Genomic DNA, 14,302 nt, shown 5'->3' with positions numbered 1-14,302 from the left:
CAAAACACTAGAAACACAAATGTTCTTCAACTACAGAATGAATAAATTAATTCTGATACATTTATACGTTGTATAAATACACTGCTACATAAGAGCCTAGCTAGATTTCACAGACAAGATGTTGAAAAAAAAAGATCAATCATAGCCCAGTACAATGGTGCATGCCTATAATCCCAGCTACTTAGGAGGCTGAGTCAGAAGGATCACAAGTTCAAGGCCAGCCTGTGCAATGTAGCAAGATCTTATCTTAAAACAAAAAATGAGAAGGGTTAGGAATTAGCTTGGTAATTTTAAAAAAGTGGTGGTTGTGGGGTGGGATGTAACTTGGTGGTAGAGCAACCCTGGGTTCAATTCTCAGTACCACAAATTAAAATTTTTTAAAATGTCATTCACAGAAGAGAATATACTGTATGTTTCCATTTAAAGTTCAAAATCACCAAACCTAATCTACAGTGAGAAGAATGATTACCTTTGGTAGATATCAATTGGGAAGGAATGTGGGAAGCCCACTGGAGTGCTGAAAATTTTTAGACCTTCATCTGGACAGTAGTATAGTGCATCCATATGGAAATATTTACTGACCTATACAGTTAAGATTTGTGCCCTTCATTGTATTTTTTGTTTGTTTTTTAATTCAAATATGATTTACTCACTTCATGGGACAACAGGACACACAAATGACAATATGACAGAAGACTGGGCTAGGAGGACTATTCTGCATCTTCTGCCTATACAACAGGAAATTCATTCATCAAATTTTACATATGCCTATTTCATGTCAAAAAAACTAATGTAGCTATATTAAGTTTTAAAAAGTTATTAGATTAAAAACTTGACTCACTAGGTAAGATGTAACAATCCAAAATCTGTACACATCTAGCACAAAATTTCAACATATACTACAACAAAATCTAATATAATCACAAGGAGAAACAGATGATTGTTAAAACACATGTTTTAAAGAGACACCCACAAAATAGGAAATCCAAACGGTTAACAGACATTTAAAAGGGCACTTGACCTCAACAGTAACCAGGAAATGCACATGAAAACCACATTAAGTCTTATCTGCCTACCAGACTGGCAAAAAAAAAAAAAAAAAAAGAAATCAAAAGACTTATAAATGTCAAATTCATCAAAGCTGTACAGAAATAAGAACTCCCACAAACTGTTGACAGTATGCATTGGCCTTTTTAGAAAAGTGTGGCAGCATCTAGCAAATTCAAGGGTGTATGGGCTTTACAATCCAGCAATGTCGCTCCTGGGTAAAAATGAGGATAAATAAATTACAGTTTAGTCCTACAATGAAACGCCATATAGCAATGAAAATGAGTCAACTAAGAGACATGTGACAATGTGGACAAATCTCAAATACTGAACAACAAAGAAAAAAAAAATCACAAAAAATACACATAAATCCATTTACTTCAAACTAAAAGAAACGAAACTTAATGATGCACACATAGGTGATAACGTGGCTTTAAAAAAAAAAATGGCAAGGAAATAATTATCCTAACAGGACAGTGGTTACCCCTAGAAGGAGCAGAAGGAGATGTCTGTAACAGGGTGGGCACAAGAGGTTCAGGGTAAATGTTCTATTTCTTAACATGCATATTACACAATTGTTTTCTTTTTTATTCTGTAAAATATAGATATGTGCTTTAAAGGCTCTTCTGTATATATAATAAACTTCATATAAAAGCATCTATAATTTCAATGGAGAGTGAGCCCTTCTTCTTCCCTTTCCTCATCATGCTGAATGAAACATGAACCTCATTAAGTGGAACCCAGAGCAGCTACCCTCGACCAGAAGGGATCCCACTACTGATGGTGGGATCACAAGACAGAGGTGGCCTGGAACCTCAAAGACCCAGAGGAATGGTCATATTGGGCAGGAGTGCCTACTCCTAATTTCTCTTACTTTAAAGAAATACATCCTTGTCTTTTAAAAACTCTACTAAGCTTTTTCTGTTATATATAATCAAGCCTAATCCTTACACATGCGGTAATTTGGACAAATGAAAAACTTTCTCACAATGAAGTCATCCAACAGCAGAAAGACTCCCTGAGAGCATCGTCAGCACTCACACCCAACAGGGCAGTGTAGGAGGGATTGCTGTGCACCAAGGCAGCTGGACCACAGGGCTTTGAAAGGCCCTTCATGAAGGCAATTAAGATGCTAAGGTTACCACTGGGACAAAGCAGCTCTGGGCGTGCCAAAGCCATGACAACACTTTGCCTCTGAATCTACTCTTCCATTGTAACCAATGGGAATATTTCTTTTCCATAACAGTTACATCCTATCCATTTTTAAGATTCTGCTCAAGCATTAACTTGTACCTTTTAAAACTAACTTGACCTCAACTTCAGCATGCTGGTTACTCTTCCTTTCTCCTCCAGATCCTCCATTCAACTTTCTCCAACTCTGCTGTGCGTCTCACAAGGCTGCCCTCAGAATTAAATCAACCCAGGCTTCCTTCTCCTCTGGTTTCCAGCTGGGTTGGGTAGGGAATCAGAGGGTGGGAAAACATGATGCCCTTCCTCCTGGGCCACTGGTGACAGTGGCTGCAATCCTCTAGGCTAGCTCCTCCTTTTGTCAAGTTTCCAGAAACTACTTTTTCCCCTGCCTTCTCAGGCCTAAGAATGGCAAAGGCTCCCCCCAGCCCTGGGACGTCTGACCATCCCCTACTGGTTTTCCTTAACCCTGACCAGCCTTCATAAACAGTCTCTTAACCTCAATCACGCTGTGGGGGTGTGCGGAGAGAAGAGGTACATTCAACACACTACTTACAGCTTTCACTATTGCATCGTTCCAGAAGATTCCTATCTCCCCTCACCCCACAGTATGGTTTTCCTTTCAGTAATTGGGTTCTCGATGTTTACACAAGTGGACTGATTCACTACAAATCAATTCTCTATAGAAAATTCTTAACCCCAAGATGGTTCTTAACTCTGCCACCTAGGTGTATAAACTGTATATAATATTAGATTGGGCAATGCCGAATTAAGAAGGCAAATGTTACTAAAAATTCTTGACACACAGACTGCAAAGCTAAGCCAAATACTGGGATTTGGGGGTTTATCTATTTATAACTCCCCTTTTCTTTACACCAAAGGCTGTAGAAGTTATCATAGTACCACTTCATTTACAAGATTGAAACAATACCAAATATTGTTCACCCTATAATGGTCACCCAAATGTCAATAAATTTTAAATGTCCTATCTACCAGTTCCAATGAATTTTACCTTTCTTCTAATTTTATAAACAAACAAAAATAGGCACAAATAATATAAATGAGCTTTTAATGTCAGTTTATTGCTTACATTCCATTTAAATTCAGGGGGAAAAAAATCCTGAAAAAAGTTTCAGGGAGTTCAAAGATAAACTCAAAGACATGTAAAGATTTGATTTTGAACCAAGAACCAAAACCCCAAACTGAGGGAGGTTTGCTGTTCTTGAAATCAAGAAGACTGCTGAAATACTGAGAAGAAAAGCATTTCTTAAGAATTCTGCTCTGCTGCAGTCCATGCTACACACTCTCCAAGTCCATTCTAAAGCAGCAGGGCTTGATTCACAGTCACAACAACTGTAAGTAACAAGGGAACAGACCCACCAACTCTAAGAAAAGACTCATTTGCCAACCTACAGTAAAGCACAGACTACACTGACACCCAGTTATCTTTGTTAGGGAACTTCTGACTATGGTTTCTCAACCTCAGCATTACTGACATTCCTAGTTAGATCATTCTATTTGTGAACTGTGTACATTGTAGGATGTTTGGTTGCATTCTTCAATCCCACCCAACAGATGAAGGTCTCAGGTGTGCCAATCAAAAAGGTCTCCAGAGATTGCTAGATGTTCCCGGGGAGCAAACATGCTCCAGGTTGAGAACCACTGCCCTAGATAAACAATTACCACTCAAACCCCACGCAGTACTACCAGGCCACAAATGCTAACCTTGATTTACCTGTGATACCAGCTAATTTAATCATCATCTTTGAATGGGAAAAGAGAAAAGTGTTCTAAGGGGTACACCTGGCTTTATTAAGTACCTTTTCCTTTAAACTACAAGTATTTGGCAACTTGCAAAGTAATGCCCGCCTACTGGCACTGAGAAAAATATGGATGAAAAGAAAGGCTGCTGAAGGAGAGAGGAGGCTACCAAGTTGCAGGATTTGAATTCCCTTTGAAAGCATCACGACTCTCAGAAGAGGAACATACTTGTTTTATTTTCACTGGGACACAGATGGAAAGTATTAACACTCATTGACATGCACATGTGAGCAAATGGGAAAAGGCAGGCAAACCACCCTCCTCAAATGGGGACAAAATTGAGAGCAGAAATGCACTGAGGAGTGACAGCCCAAGCTCCCTCGTGTGGATTCAGCTGTTACATGTGAGTGTCAGATTATTTCAGGTGTTCTCTCAGCATCTGTCCACACAAGCGGTTTTCACCCCTATCAAACCCAATCTTTTTTAATAACAAATATTTCATAATGCCCTTTTACTATTCTGAAGTGAAATCCAAAGATTATAATATTGTATCTATAGAGATACAAACTTTAAATTTCAATATAATGACCTAACTACAATGTAAAATAAACAAGATTTTAATGTTTTTCTTTTTTTACTGGCGTATTATAATTATACATAATAGTGGAATTCATTATATCTTATTTGTACATGCACATAACATAAAATAATCTCATTCCCCAACACCTTCCCTCCTTCCTCAAACCACTTGCTCTGCTCTATTAATCTCCCTTCTATTATTATCATAGCTATTTTAATTATGCATTATAATTATATATAATCATATGTGTGTGTATGCGCGCGTGCGCACACACACAGACATGAGATTCATCGCGGTATACTCACATAAGGACACAGTATAACTTGGTAGATTTCATTACTCTGTACTTCCCCAGGCCATCCCTTCCTCCCTCCTTCTCAATCCCTTCTTCTACATAGTGTTCCTAACAAGAAAATTTTATAATGAAATGTATTTTCAGACAAGACTATATTAGAAGACAAAGACTCCCTTCTCCCTCACCCCAACATTTCCAAAGTGCTCCCTAGAGGGCAGAGCAATCCAATCTTTGTGTTCTACACTAACCCTCTTCTGTCAGTCCCAGTGGATAGTCAGCAAACTCAGTTCCATATCATGAACATACACCAGTAGCACAAGGTAGATAAGAGGGAGGGATCTGAAGTCAGACCATCTGAGGTATGATCTGGCCCTCTACTTCACTGTTGTGATATCTGCTATAAGTATAGTTTTTCAACTATTTTTTTTGAATTTTTTTTTAATATTTATTTTTTAGTTCGCGGTGGACACATCTTTGTTTGTATGTGGTGCTGAGGATCGAACCCGGGCCGCATGCATGCCAGGCAAGCACGCTACCGCTTGAGCCACATCCCCAGCCCCTAGTTTTTCAACTATTAAAGAAGGATGCCAGCATATTTTTCAAATGTTTTTTATGAAAATTGAGTAAATATGTAGAATATATATATTTTGCACCTAGTATATAATACATGCTCAATAAAAGTTAACTATAAGAGTGATGCTATTATTGCTGACTCCACCTTGTATTGGTTCCTGGCTTTTGCTCCTTTTATTCTGCTAGCAGAAAGGATGAGTGACTTGGGTATCCATTTAAAAGAGACGTTCCAAAAAAGGATTCATGTGCAATATAAGAAGCTGCATCATATAATTATATGATCAATATCATAATTAACAGTTTTTAATTGTGAGAGTCTATGAGATACTGCCCTGCATCGAGGTTATTTTTCATTCGCTTGCATCCTTTCTTCCCAGTCAGAGGCCCAAAAACTTGTCTTATATATCACATAAACTATTTAGAGCATGCTGAACTTAGATCATGACAGTTTAGTGTCCTGTTGAAAACCCCAGTGCTGGTCATTGGTTCTTTATCATTTAGCCTATAGAACATTGCAATCAAGGAGGGGATGACAGCTTTTCCAGTACAAGCATTTCATGCAACCTGTACATTATCTTTAAGAAATGAGAACTATCAAGGGCCACTCACACCTACATAAATTAATCCTTACAGCAAAAAAGCAAAGGATTACTGAACATTCTAGATTATTAGGTGAGGAAGTAAAAGATATGACAACAGCTGAGAAATATTTCAAAAGAAAACTGACTCCAAAGTTAATACCCTAAATAAATGCAATCACTGCTTAGACTGCTAAAGTACACTCATAAGCCCCAGAAGAAATAAGCACAACTCTGTATATGGAGAAATATCCTACTTAAATATAGAAATCTATAATTTATGTAAACATTCAATCTATAAGAGGAATATCAAAAACTTCCAATTGTTATAAGCCATTCTGCATGAACATTCCAAAATGCCAATAATGATTATGTCTGGGTGATGAAATTATTGCAAGCAGGAGAGGACATGAGAGATTTGTCTCCTTCTCTTATTTACAGTTTACAATGTTTCTAACATAATGCTCTTATAATACAAGTTTTAAATTACATAAGGCTATTTATCATCTACTGAAAATCTATGACACTTGGGGCAAGAATATATTTTGAGAACTCATCATCAGGCTCTATATATAAACCAAGTATTCCTTTGCTCTTACATTCAGGAAAAAACACTTTAAACCAGGAGAGATCACAACTTCGTTTCCCTCTTCATTATCCCTTCTGAAGACCTTACAGGTTTACCACTACAGAAAGTCAGTGCTAATATAAGAACCATACAACTAGTTTTTGACAATTTCTCAATGACAACAACCAACTCTCTAGGTTAATGAGATAAAGAGAAACTTGTTATTTAAAAAAAATTATATCTTTATTTTATTTATTCATTTTTATGTGGTGCTGAGGATTGAACTCAGTGCCTTGCATATTCTAGGCAAGCACTCTACCATTGAGCCATAACCACAGCCGTGGGAAACTTGGTCTTAAATCACTGATAGTGCACAAGGAGATACCAGACTCAGAGTAGTGATTTATTCAACCAAACACTAAACCCAGATACTTTTTCTGTACTGCTGTGGGCTCCCCACAACTTTCAAGCTAAAGAGCCTACGCAGAATCACGGAATCATAAATATCCTAAGACTAGAATGTCTTTGTGCATTTTGTAATGCTTTTCTTCCTGCTCAGTGAAAAAAAAAAACACATAAAGATTTCAGGAGGGGCTGGGATTGTGGCTCAGTGGCAGAGCGCTTGCCTCGCACATGTGAGGCACTGGGTCCAATCCTCAGCATATTAAAAAAAATGAATAAACAAAATAAAGATATTGCATCCGTCTATAACTAAAAAAATATTTTAAAAAAAGATTTCAGGAAGCAAGAAAACAGCTTCCACAAAATCAGGCAACAACTTAAATCCAGACTAGTTAAAAAAAAAATTCAACAAGCATTTATTAAGCACTTACTATATTCTGATACTTGTTCACTCATCTCTAAACATATAAACCATGTTATCTGCCTTCCAAGGAATCAAAACTCTAGGAGACAAATACTGCTAAACTAATACATGAAAGAGCAGCATAAAATGAATAAATAGGAGTTTTTAAACTGCTCTGGTAGTATGAAAGAAAGAGATCAAAGTCACCTGCAAGAATTTTCAAAAAGATTTAAGAATTTTAAAGGGTCTGGGGATGCAGCACAGTGGTAGAGAACTTGCCTAGTGTGGGCAAGGTGCCGAGTTGATCTCCAGCACAGAGGCGGGGATTCTAAGGTCTCTGTGTGCTGTATTAATATATTTCAGTCAAACATTTATTCATCCTGATCATGACTCTCCCCCAAAAGATGGCAACAACGCTCAGCTACCAAAAGAAAACATCAGGGGTAAAATCCCCACACTCAGATCCTTCCGACTAAAAATAAAAATTCAGGAACAAGAACCGTCTAAGGAGGAGGACATCGGGGAAAGACTCACCAACATCAAAAGGTCGGGATTAGGCATTTTCCTCTTCCGACGTCCTCTCGGCGCCCCCCTTTTGCAGCTTCTGAAAAAGGGAAACAGGTTTGTTTACTTCTAAAGCTTCAGACGGCCCGATGGTCCACCCAGATTCACCAAAGCAGCCAAGACAGAATATTCTCCCTTTCTGGGTCGCTTCGATTTCACTCCCTGATATCACACTCCACCCCAAACCAGAAAATCAGAATCCTGCTGCAACTTGCTTTCCTCCCACAGCAGGCGACACGAACCCAGATCCAGCCTCCCACAAAGCAGTGCACACCGGCAGACACCAGGGGACACGCCCCGCCCACCCTCGTCAGGGGTCGCCGAGTCCCAGCCCCCCAAGCACCCTAACCCGGGCCGAGGGTCGGACCCGGGGTCCCCCCGCCCCGGCTCCCTCCAGAACAGAAGAGCCAGCGAGCCCGGGCAGCCCGGCCCCTGCTCCCGCGCTCCGTCCACTCCGGGCCTCCCATCCGCTCAGCCCGGACCCCCGGCCCGCGCCCGCCCGGCCTCGGCCGCCCGCCTCCCGGGCTCACTGCGGGCCGGCTCTCCCCAGCCCGTGCCCGCGGGGCCCCTCCACCTCCTCAGTCGGAACCAGCTGGCCGGTTCCTGCCCAGGGTACTCTCCCTCGCCGGCGGTTCCACCTCCAGCGTCTCCTCCTCAGCGCACGACTGACTCGCGGACCGCAGGGTTGGAGCTCCCAGGGCGGCCGCTGCCGCAGAGATTGGAGGTCGGCCCGCCGCCGGCCCCGCCCCTCCCGGAAGTGGCTCTCTGAGGCGCCAGCTGCCTCCCGAAGCCCCGGCGTGCGCGGTCCCGCCGCTGCCGGCCGCGAGCACGTCCCGTCGCGGTACCAGGTCCCCCTTCTCCTCCCCACGGCGCGTGCGCGCCGCCTGCGGGCCAGGCAGGGGTTCCCGGGCCTTCCAGGGAAGGGTCTCTGGCACTGAGGCCTGGAACTGCAGTAGGTCCCTGTTGGTTACCAGCTTCTCATTCAGGCCACGTTGTTAAAAACAACTTTAGGTCACTTTTGGTAACTTTAAGCCCCTGAGAGACTAGGCCAACATGGTCTCTAGGGGAGGGCTTGGAGGTTTTAAAGTATGTTGCCCCTTGTCGCTTTCCTAGCTCAGAGAGGATTTGTTCCATTGAGTGCCTGACAAAAGGGCACCTGTAAACTGTTTAATGGAAATACCACGCCCCACTGCCCCTTTCCTTCCTCTCCTACACCAGGGGTTGGGCAAACATGCTACCCACTTTATTTTCATTAGCTATGTTGAGAATCATCTTAACAAAAGTCAAGTGAAAGGACCCATCAGGGTCACAAAGGGCACCCTTCATTTCCATTTGACTATCAAATAGGTTTTCCATGACTTTGCCCATATTGTCATGACACTGATTAAGTGGAAGTCAAAGGTAGCATAGTTGCATCCAGGACCTGCATACGGTATGTTTTTTATCAGTAAATAAAATTTTTAAATAAAATAAAATTTTAAAACACCTACATGGAAAGAATCTTGAGAGCTTCCAAACAGAAATGTCATCAGTAGGGGTATCCATTTCCATCCCCCTTGTGAAATGTCATGACATTAAAATTAGGGCATGTCATCACCACCATCATTATCCTGATTTGGTGCTTTTAGGATGAAATTCTTTGTTATCACAGCTGCCTTCTGCTGCACACCCTGTCAGCACTTTCCAGTTTCCCAGCCAGAATGATTAAGGCCCAGAAGAAGTCAGGCAGAGATGATCCCTGACCTTCCTCACCCTCATCCCATCAGAAGTCCCACACATTTCTACCATCTAAAGCCCCCAAATCTAGATACCCCCATACTCCTGCCCCTCTTGCTGCGGTTCCCCCAACAAACATGCATTTTCCGTGTTTGAGTCAGAATATGGTCAGGGGTCTCCTACCAATGCCTGCTCATCAGGAGTTACATCAGGCATGCCCTCCCCACTCACCATCCCCTACCCTTCTTGTATTTCTTCTTCAGATCACAGGAAAGGCATCCCCTCCCGGTCTCCTTAGCTGCCACCTCCCGTCCTTTAACCTAGAATCTGTGCACTCTGATGACTGGAGGGCAGGGTCAAGTTTGATTCCACTCTACACCGACACAGGGTAGGCAGTCTGATTCTCCCCACAAGCATGAACCAATCCAAACACATCGACTGATCCTTACTTTGCCAAGAACTAGGCTAGGCACCTTTCGGTACAAGGCCCTGTTTACATCCTGACTTGCCCAGATAAGGTGCCTTGTCATCCCCTACCTGGTAAACAAGAGCACCAAGACCGGAGGAGGTAATGATCCTTCAAAGGTGCATAAGCAAAATGGGATGGAGTTTGCATGGGAAGCCGAGGCCTCAGATGTGTAGGGAGGGGTTCAGATATGCTCGTTGATAAATTAGAAATGATGTTGGTGCTAAAGGAGCCTTCGGTTCTTTCTCAGATCAAGCCCACTGAATGCCGGTGAGGAGACTGAGGCCCAGAGAAGGATGCAACTCCTGGAAACTCCCTGCTGAGCCGAGACTATGGCTTGGGTCTGGACTTGCAATCTGAGTCTCTGAGGTGTGTGTATGAGACAGAGACGGAGACAGACAGAAAGACTCTGACTTCAGGGCACCCTCTTCCTTCCCTACAGCCCTCCCAGAAGTCTGTGGAATAAGATCAGGAGGCATTTAGCTGACCGGTGGGAGGCAGGGATGGGGTTGCCTGGAGCTTCCAGAAGCAAAGTGTGGTTTCTCGGGAGCTGCTTTAGTATCCTCTGGGAGCTTCTTAGCAATGCAGGCTTAGGGGGGCCCCAATTCAGATCTCTTGAATCAGAATCTACATTTTCACAAGATCCCCAGGTGCTGTACATGCACAATAAAATTTGAGAAGTTCTTCCCTGGACACCCTGTTTTCAGAGAAAGCACAATGTTTTTATTGATTGTGTGTTTGGGTTAGATTCAGGAGGTTAATGAAGAAAACGTATGTGTGTCAGGGGAGGGCAGGGCTAATGCTCCCCAAACTGTCCTCTGGTACCCTCCTGGTACCTTCCAGCATAACCAAAAATTGGGAGGAACTGGAACTTTCTGTGGGGAACCAGTGAGAAGCTGACATTCCTGTCGATGGCAGTGGGTTTGGGTGGGGTGGGGAGAGTGGAGGAAGATGCCGTAGGATTTTTCCCATGTGACATCTTTAATTGAGGCTGATCTCACTGCAGTGCCTGCATCTACTGATTGTTTAAAAATAATTTTTTTCATGCCAGCAAATCTGGTTCTGCTTAAAATGACAGCCACCCATGGCCAAGATAATAACATCCCCCCCCCAATACTTGAGCACACATTCCCTACTCTGAAAAGAAGGACTTCCCCCATCCAGGCCTCCTCTCCTGTCCCTGATATCCTTGCTCAGCTGGGAGTTCACCCCAGGACAGCCAGGGTTAGGGGGTTTGCAGCCACTCAACCTCTGCTGGAAAAGAATGACCCACAGGAGCGCCCCCAAGCCAGAATGCCCAAGCAAGGACAGAAGCCCAGAAATCAGTTCCAGTTACAGGCTGGGCGGATCCCAACAGAGATGTGGGAGCACCCACGCAGGAAGCCAGTGCCCGACTTGACCACACTGCAGTGAGCATCAAGGGACAGAGTCACCGCATTCTAATGCCTCGAGTGGGCCCCCTGGCCTTCCCAGGTACATACTCCAGGTGCCAATTCAACCCAAGTCAGTGTGGCCAAACCCTCAGAGGACTGAGACTTATTTCCCAAGGAAACCCCACCCTTCCCAAAGAGGCCACCATGGAGCCGCCCTTTCACCCCTAGCAAAACATCAAAACAGCGACTTTATCAAAAAGCAAAGAAATACAAACTTCCTTTGGCAGAAGGAAACCAGCTGGGACCTTTGATGACAAAACAACTCTGAAGGCAGCCAGATGGGCCTCTCCTTGGGGGCTATTGTGTGGTCCTCAGCAAAGTTGTATTTTTCCCTCCAAATTTTAAAAACTTCTACTTGCATATTTAACATTCGTTCATCCCAATACTTAAAATCATTTGCACGCCTGCACGCGCGCACACACACACACACACACACACACACACACACACACACGAGATGGGACTCTGATTAACTGGATTGATTGTACAGCCTGCGGGACAACTTGGACGGTTACCCACCACCCAGCCAGGGCGGCTTCCTGGATCCCAGCTGGCCAGACTCAGCCGCCGGCCTGCAGAAGAAAGTGATGGAGACAAGAATTTTATGCAGTTGGATCAAACTGGGGAGAAGCAGCTGGATGGCTTCTTTGGGGTCCCCCAGAAGCCATGGCAATTGATAGAACAAAGCCTGGTGATGTGTGTGCGTAGCTAGTCTGTGCTTGCCGAGGAGGCCTCACTTCTTGGCACTGGGACAGGCCAGGGGTGGTTTATACTCTCAGCGTGAGGGAGTTTGAGCTCTGGGTTTCGGGAACAGCTTGGATTTCACCCCGGAGCTCACCAGCATCCCGGCCAGAGCTGCTTCCTTCACCAACATGGAAGTTCCTTTTCCTTCCTTGCCTGGCAGGAGGCGGGCAGATGGGAGAGGCAGGCACGGCCTTCCTTTTCAGAAGTTCTTGATTCTTTGATGTGAAAGGGGCAGCTGAGTCATTTAAAGTGGACTGGATCCAACCTCTCTGCATCTTACAAAATGACAGCCACCCATGGCCAAGAGAATGACATCCCTTCCCCTCATACTTGAGCTCACATTCCCTACTCTGAAAAGGTAAGTGAGATAAGGAGGCTCCCACATCCAGTAGCTTTTAGCCCTCCTTCCCTCAGTGGCCAGCTCTGCGGTGTGCACCGGGCATCTCGCCCTCTTTTGGACTGGTCTGCTTGCTTCTTCCATTCCGTTGTTTCTCTGGAAGGCAGTGGGTTTTTCTCCTGTGTGGCTGTGTGCTTCAGTTTCACCTTATCAAGTTTCCTCGTCTCCGCCATATGCTGCCAGGGAAGCAGAGCAAGGCACAGCGAGGCTCTTTAGCCATCTGAGCTCGGATTTTACAGTTGTAAAAAGAGGATGAATCACATCTCCCCTAGGACTGGCTTGACAACTGCATCACACGTGGGACCTGACCCAGGGGAGGCATGCCAGAATTATCAATGGACCCCTTCCCCCTTACCGTGGATGTGTGCAAACAAGATCCCAGTCAGAGCTCTGTGATCAGCTAAGCCCAGTCCAGCTTTTGCCATTAGTCCGGCTCCCATCCCCTTTAGGATCTGATCGAGACATGATGATTAGTGAGCTTCTGCCCTCTCCAGGATACCCCGGGGCCTTTGCTAGGCTTGTCCGAGAGCCACAGAGCTGTCAAGTCCCGAATCAACAAATCCAACATCCTTGTTTACAACAAACATTTTTTTTCTGCTACTAGGATTGAACCCAGGGCACTCTACCCCAGAGCTACCCCCCACTATTCACTTTTGATTCTGAAACAAGATCGTGCTAATTTGCCCAACATGACCAGGAACTTGAGATCCTCCCGCCTCAGCCTCCTGAGTAGCTGGAGTTACAGGCATGCACCACTGCTTCAGGCTGATTCCCTTTCATTGTTCTAAAATCAAATTCCTATAACTACAGAGGAGAAAATACCTTCTTTCTATCTTCTAAAGGTTCGATAATTTGTCTATGAATAAACTGACAGGTTAACAGGAGGGGAAGCATGTTGGTTGTGTGCATAGACACAGAAGCCCCACAAAATTATGAGGCTCAAGGAGAGCCACATGATTGAAGTTTATATAGCATCCTGAGTTACAGAAAGGAAGAGGGGCTTGGGGCTTCTGGGGGGATGGTGGGGGACACAGGTCTGGGGACATCTATGGTAAGTAAAGCTTGTCTTAGTATACAGATAAATATATCTTTCTCGGGTAGTAAAGGTGGCCTAACAACTCTCAGAAGTGTAGGTGCCTGTGCCAGGCACAGTGGCACATGTCTGTCATTCCAGTGTCTCGGGAGACTGAGGCAGGAGGGTTGCAAGCTCGAGGCCAGCCTCAGCAAATTAACTGGCGATGTAGCTCAGTGCTAAAGCACCCCCGAGTTCAATCCCTAGTACCCCTCCCCTCAAAAAAAAAGTACAAGTGCTAGCCTGTGACAGAGTTGGTGGTGTCACCTCCAGTGTCTTCTCTTGTGACACAATTAGATTTTTTTTGCTGGGGGGGGGTGCATAGCAATTGAGTTACTTGTAGTAAGATCTGTCAAGTGCATAAGGGAAATTTGGAGAAAGTCTCTTTTTATACTTCAGAGGAGAAGGAAGGGCAAGAGAGGAGGGCAGGAGAAGGTCAGAGAGATCTTGGACCTTTAGTTCAAATACCAGAGCATTAAGAACTAGATCAGAATGTCATACAGCATGCACAATCA

General features: G+C 44.0%; 1 protein-coding gene across 2 annotated transcripts in view; it reads right to left on the bottom strand.

Moving 5' to 3' along the window:
- Sgpl1 (sphingosine-1-phosphate lyase 1) overlaps positions 1-8,699 on the bottom strand; it is a 52,217-nt gene extending 43,518 nt beyond the window's left edge. The window contains exons 1-2 of one of the 2 annotated variants that reach the window (XM_077105423.1): positions 8,534-8,699; positions 7,930-7,999 (exon numbers count right to left, since the gene is read on the bottom strand). In XM_077105423.1, the coding sequence (XP_076961538.1) occupies positions 7,930-7,956 (27 nt within the window). In that variant the 5' untranslated portion in view covers positions 7,957-7,999; positions 8,534-8,699. The remainder of the gene's footprint in view (positions 1-7,929; positions 8,000-8,533) is intronic. The other variant, XM_077105422.1, reaches the window with a different exon arrangement.
- Positions 8,700-14,302: the final 5,603 nt, after the last annotated feature.

This window comes from Callospermophilus lateralis, chromosome 15 (assembly GCF_048772815.1).
Source record: "Callospermophilus lateralis isolate mCalLat2 chromosome 15, mCalLat2.hap1, whole genome shotgun sequence".
Classification (NCBI taxonomy): Eukaryota; Metazoa; Chordata; class Mammalia; order Rodentia; family Sciuridae; genus Callospermophilus; species Callospermophilus lateralis.
The sequence above is the reverse complement of the archived record's forward strand: the minus strand, read 5'-3'. Positions and strand labels throughout refer to the sequence as shown.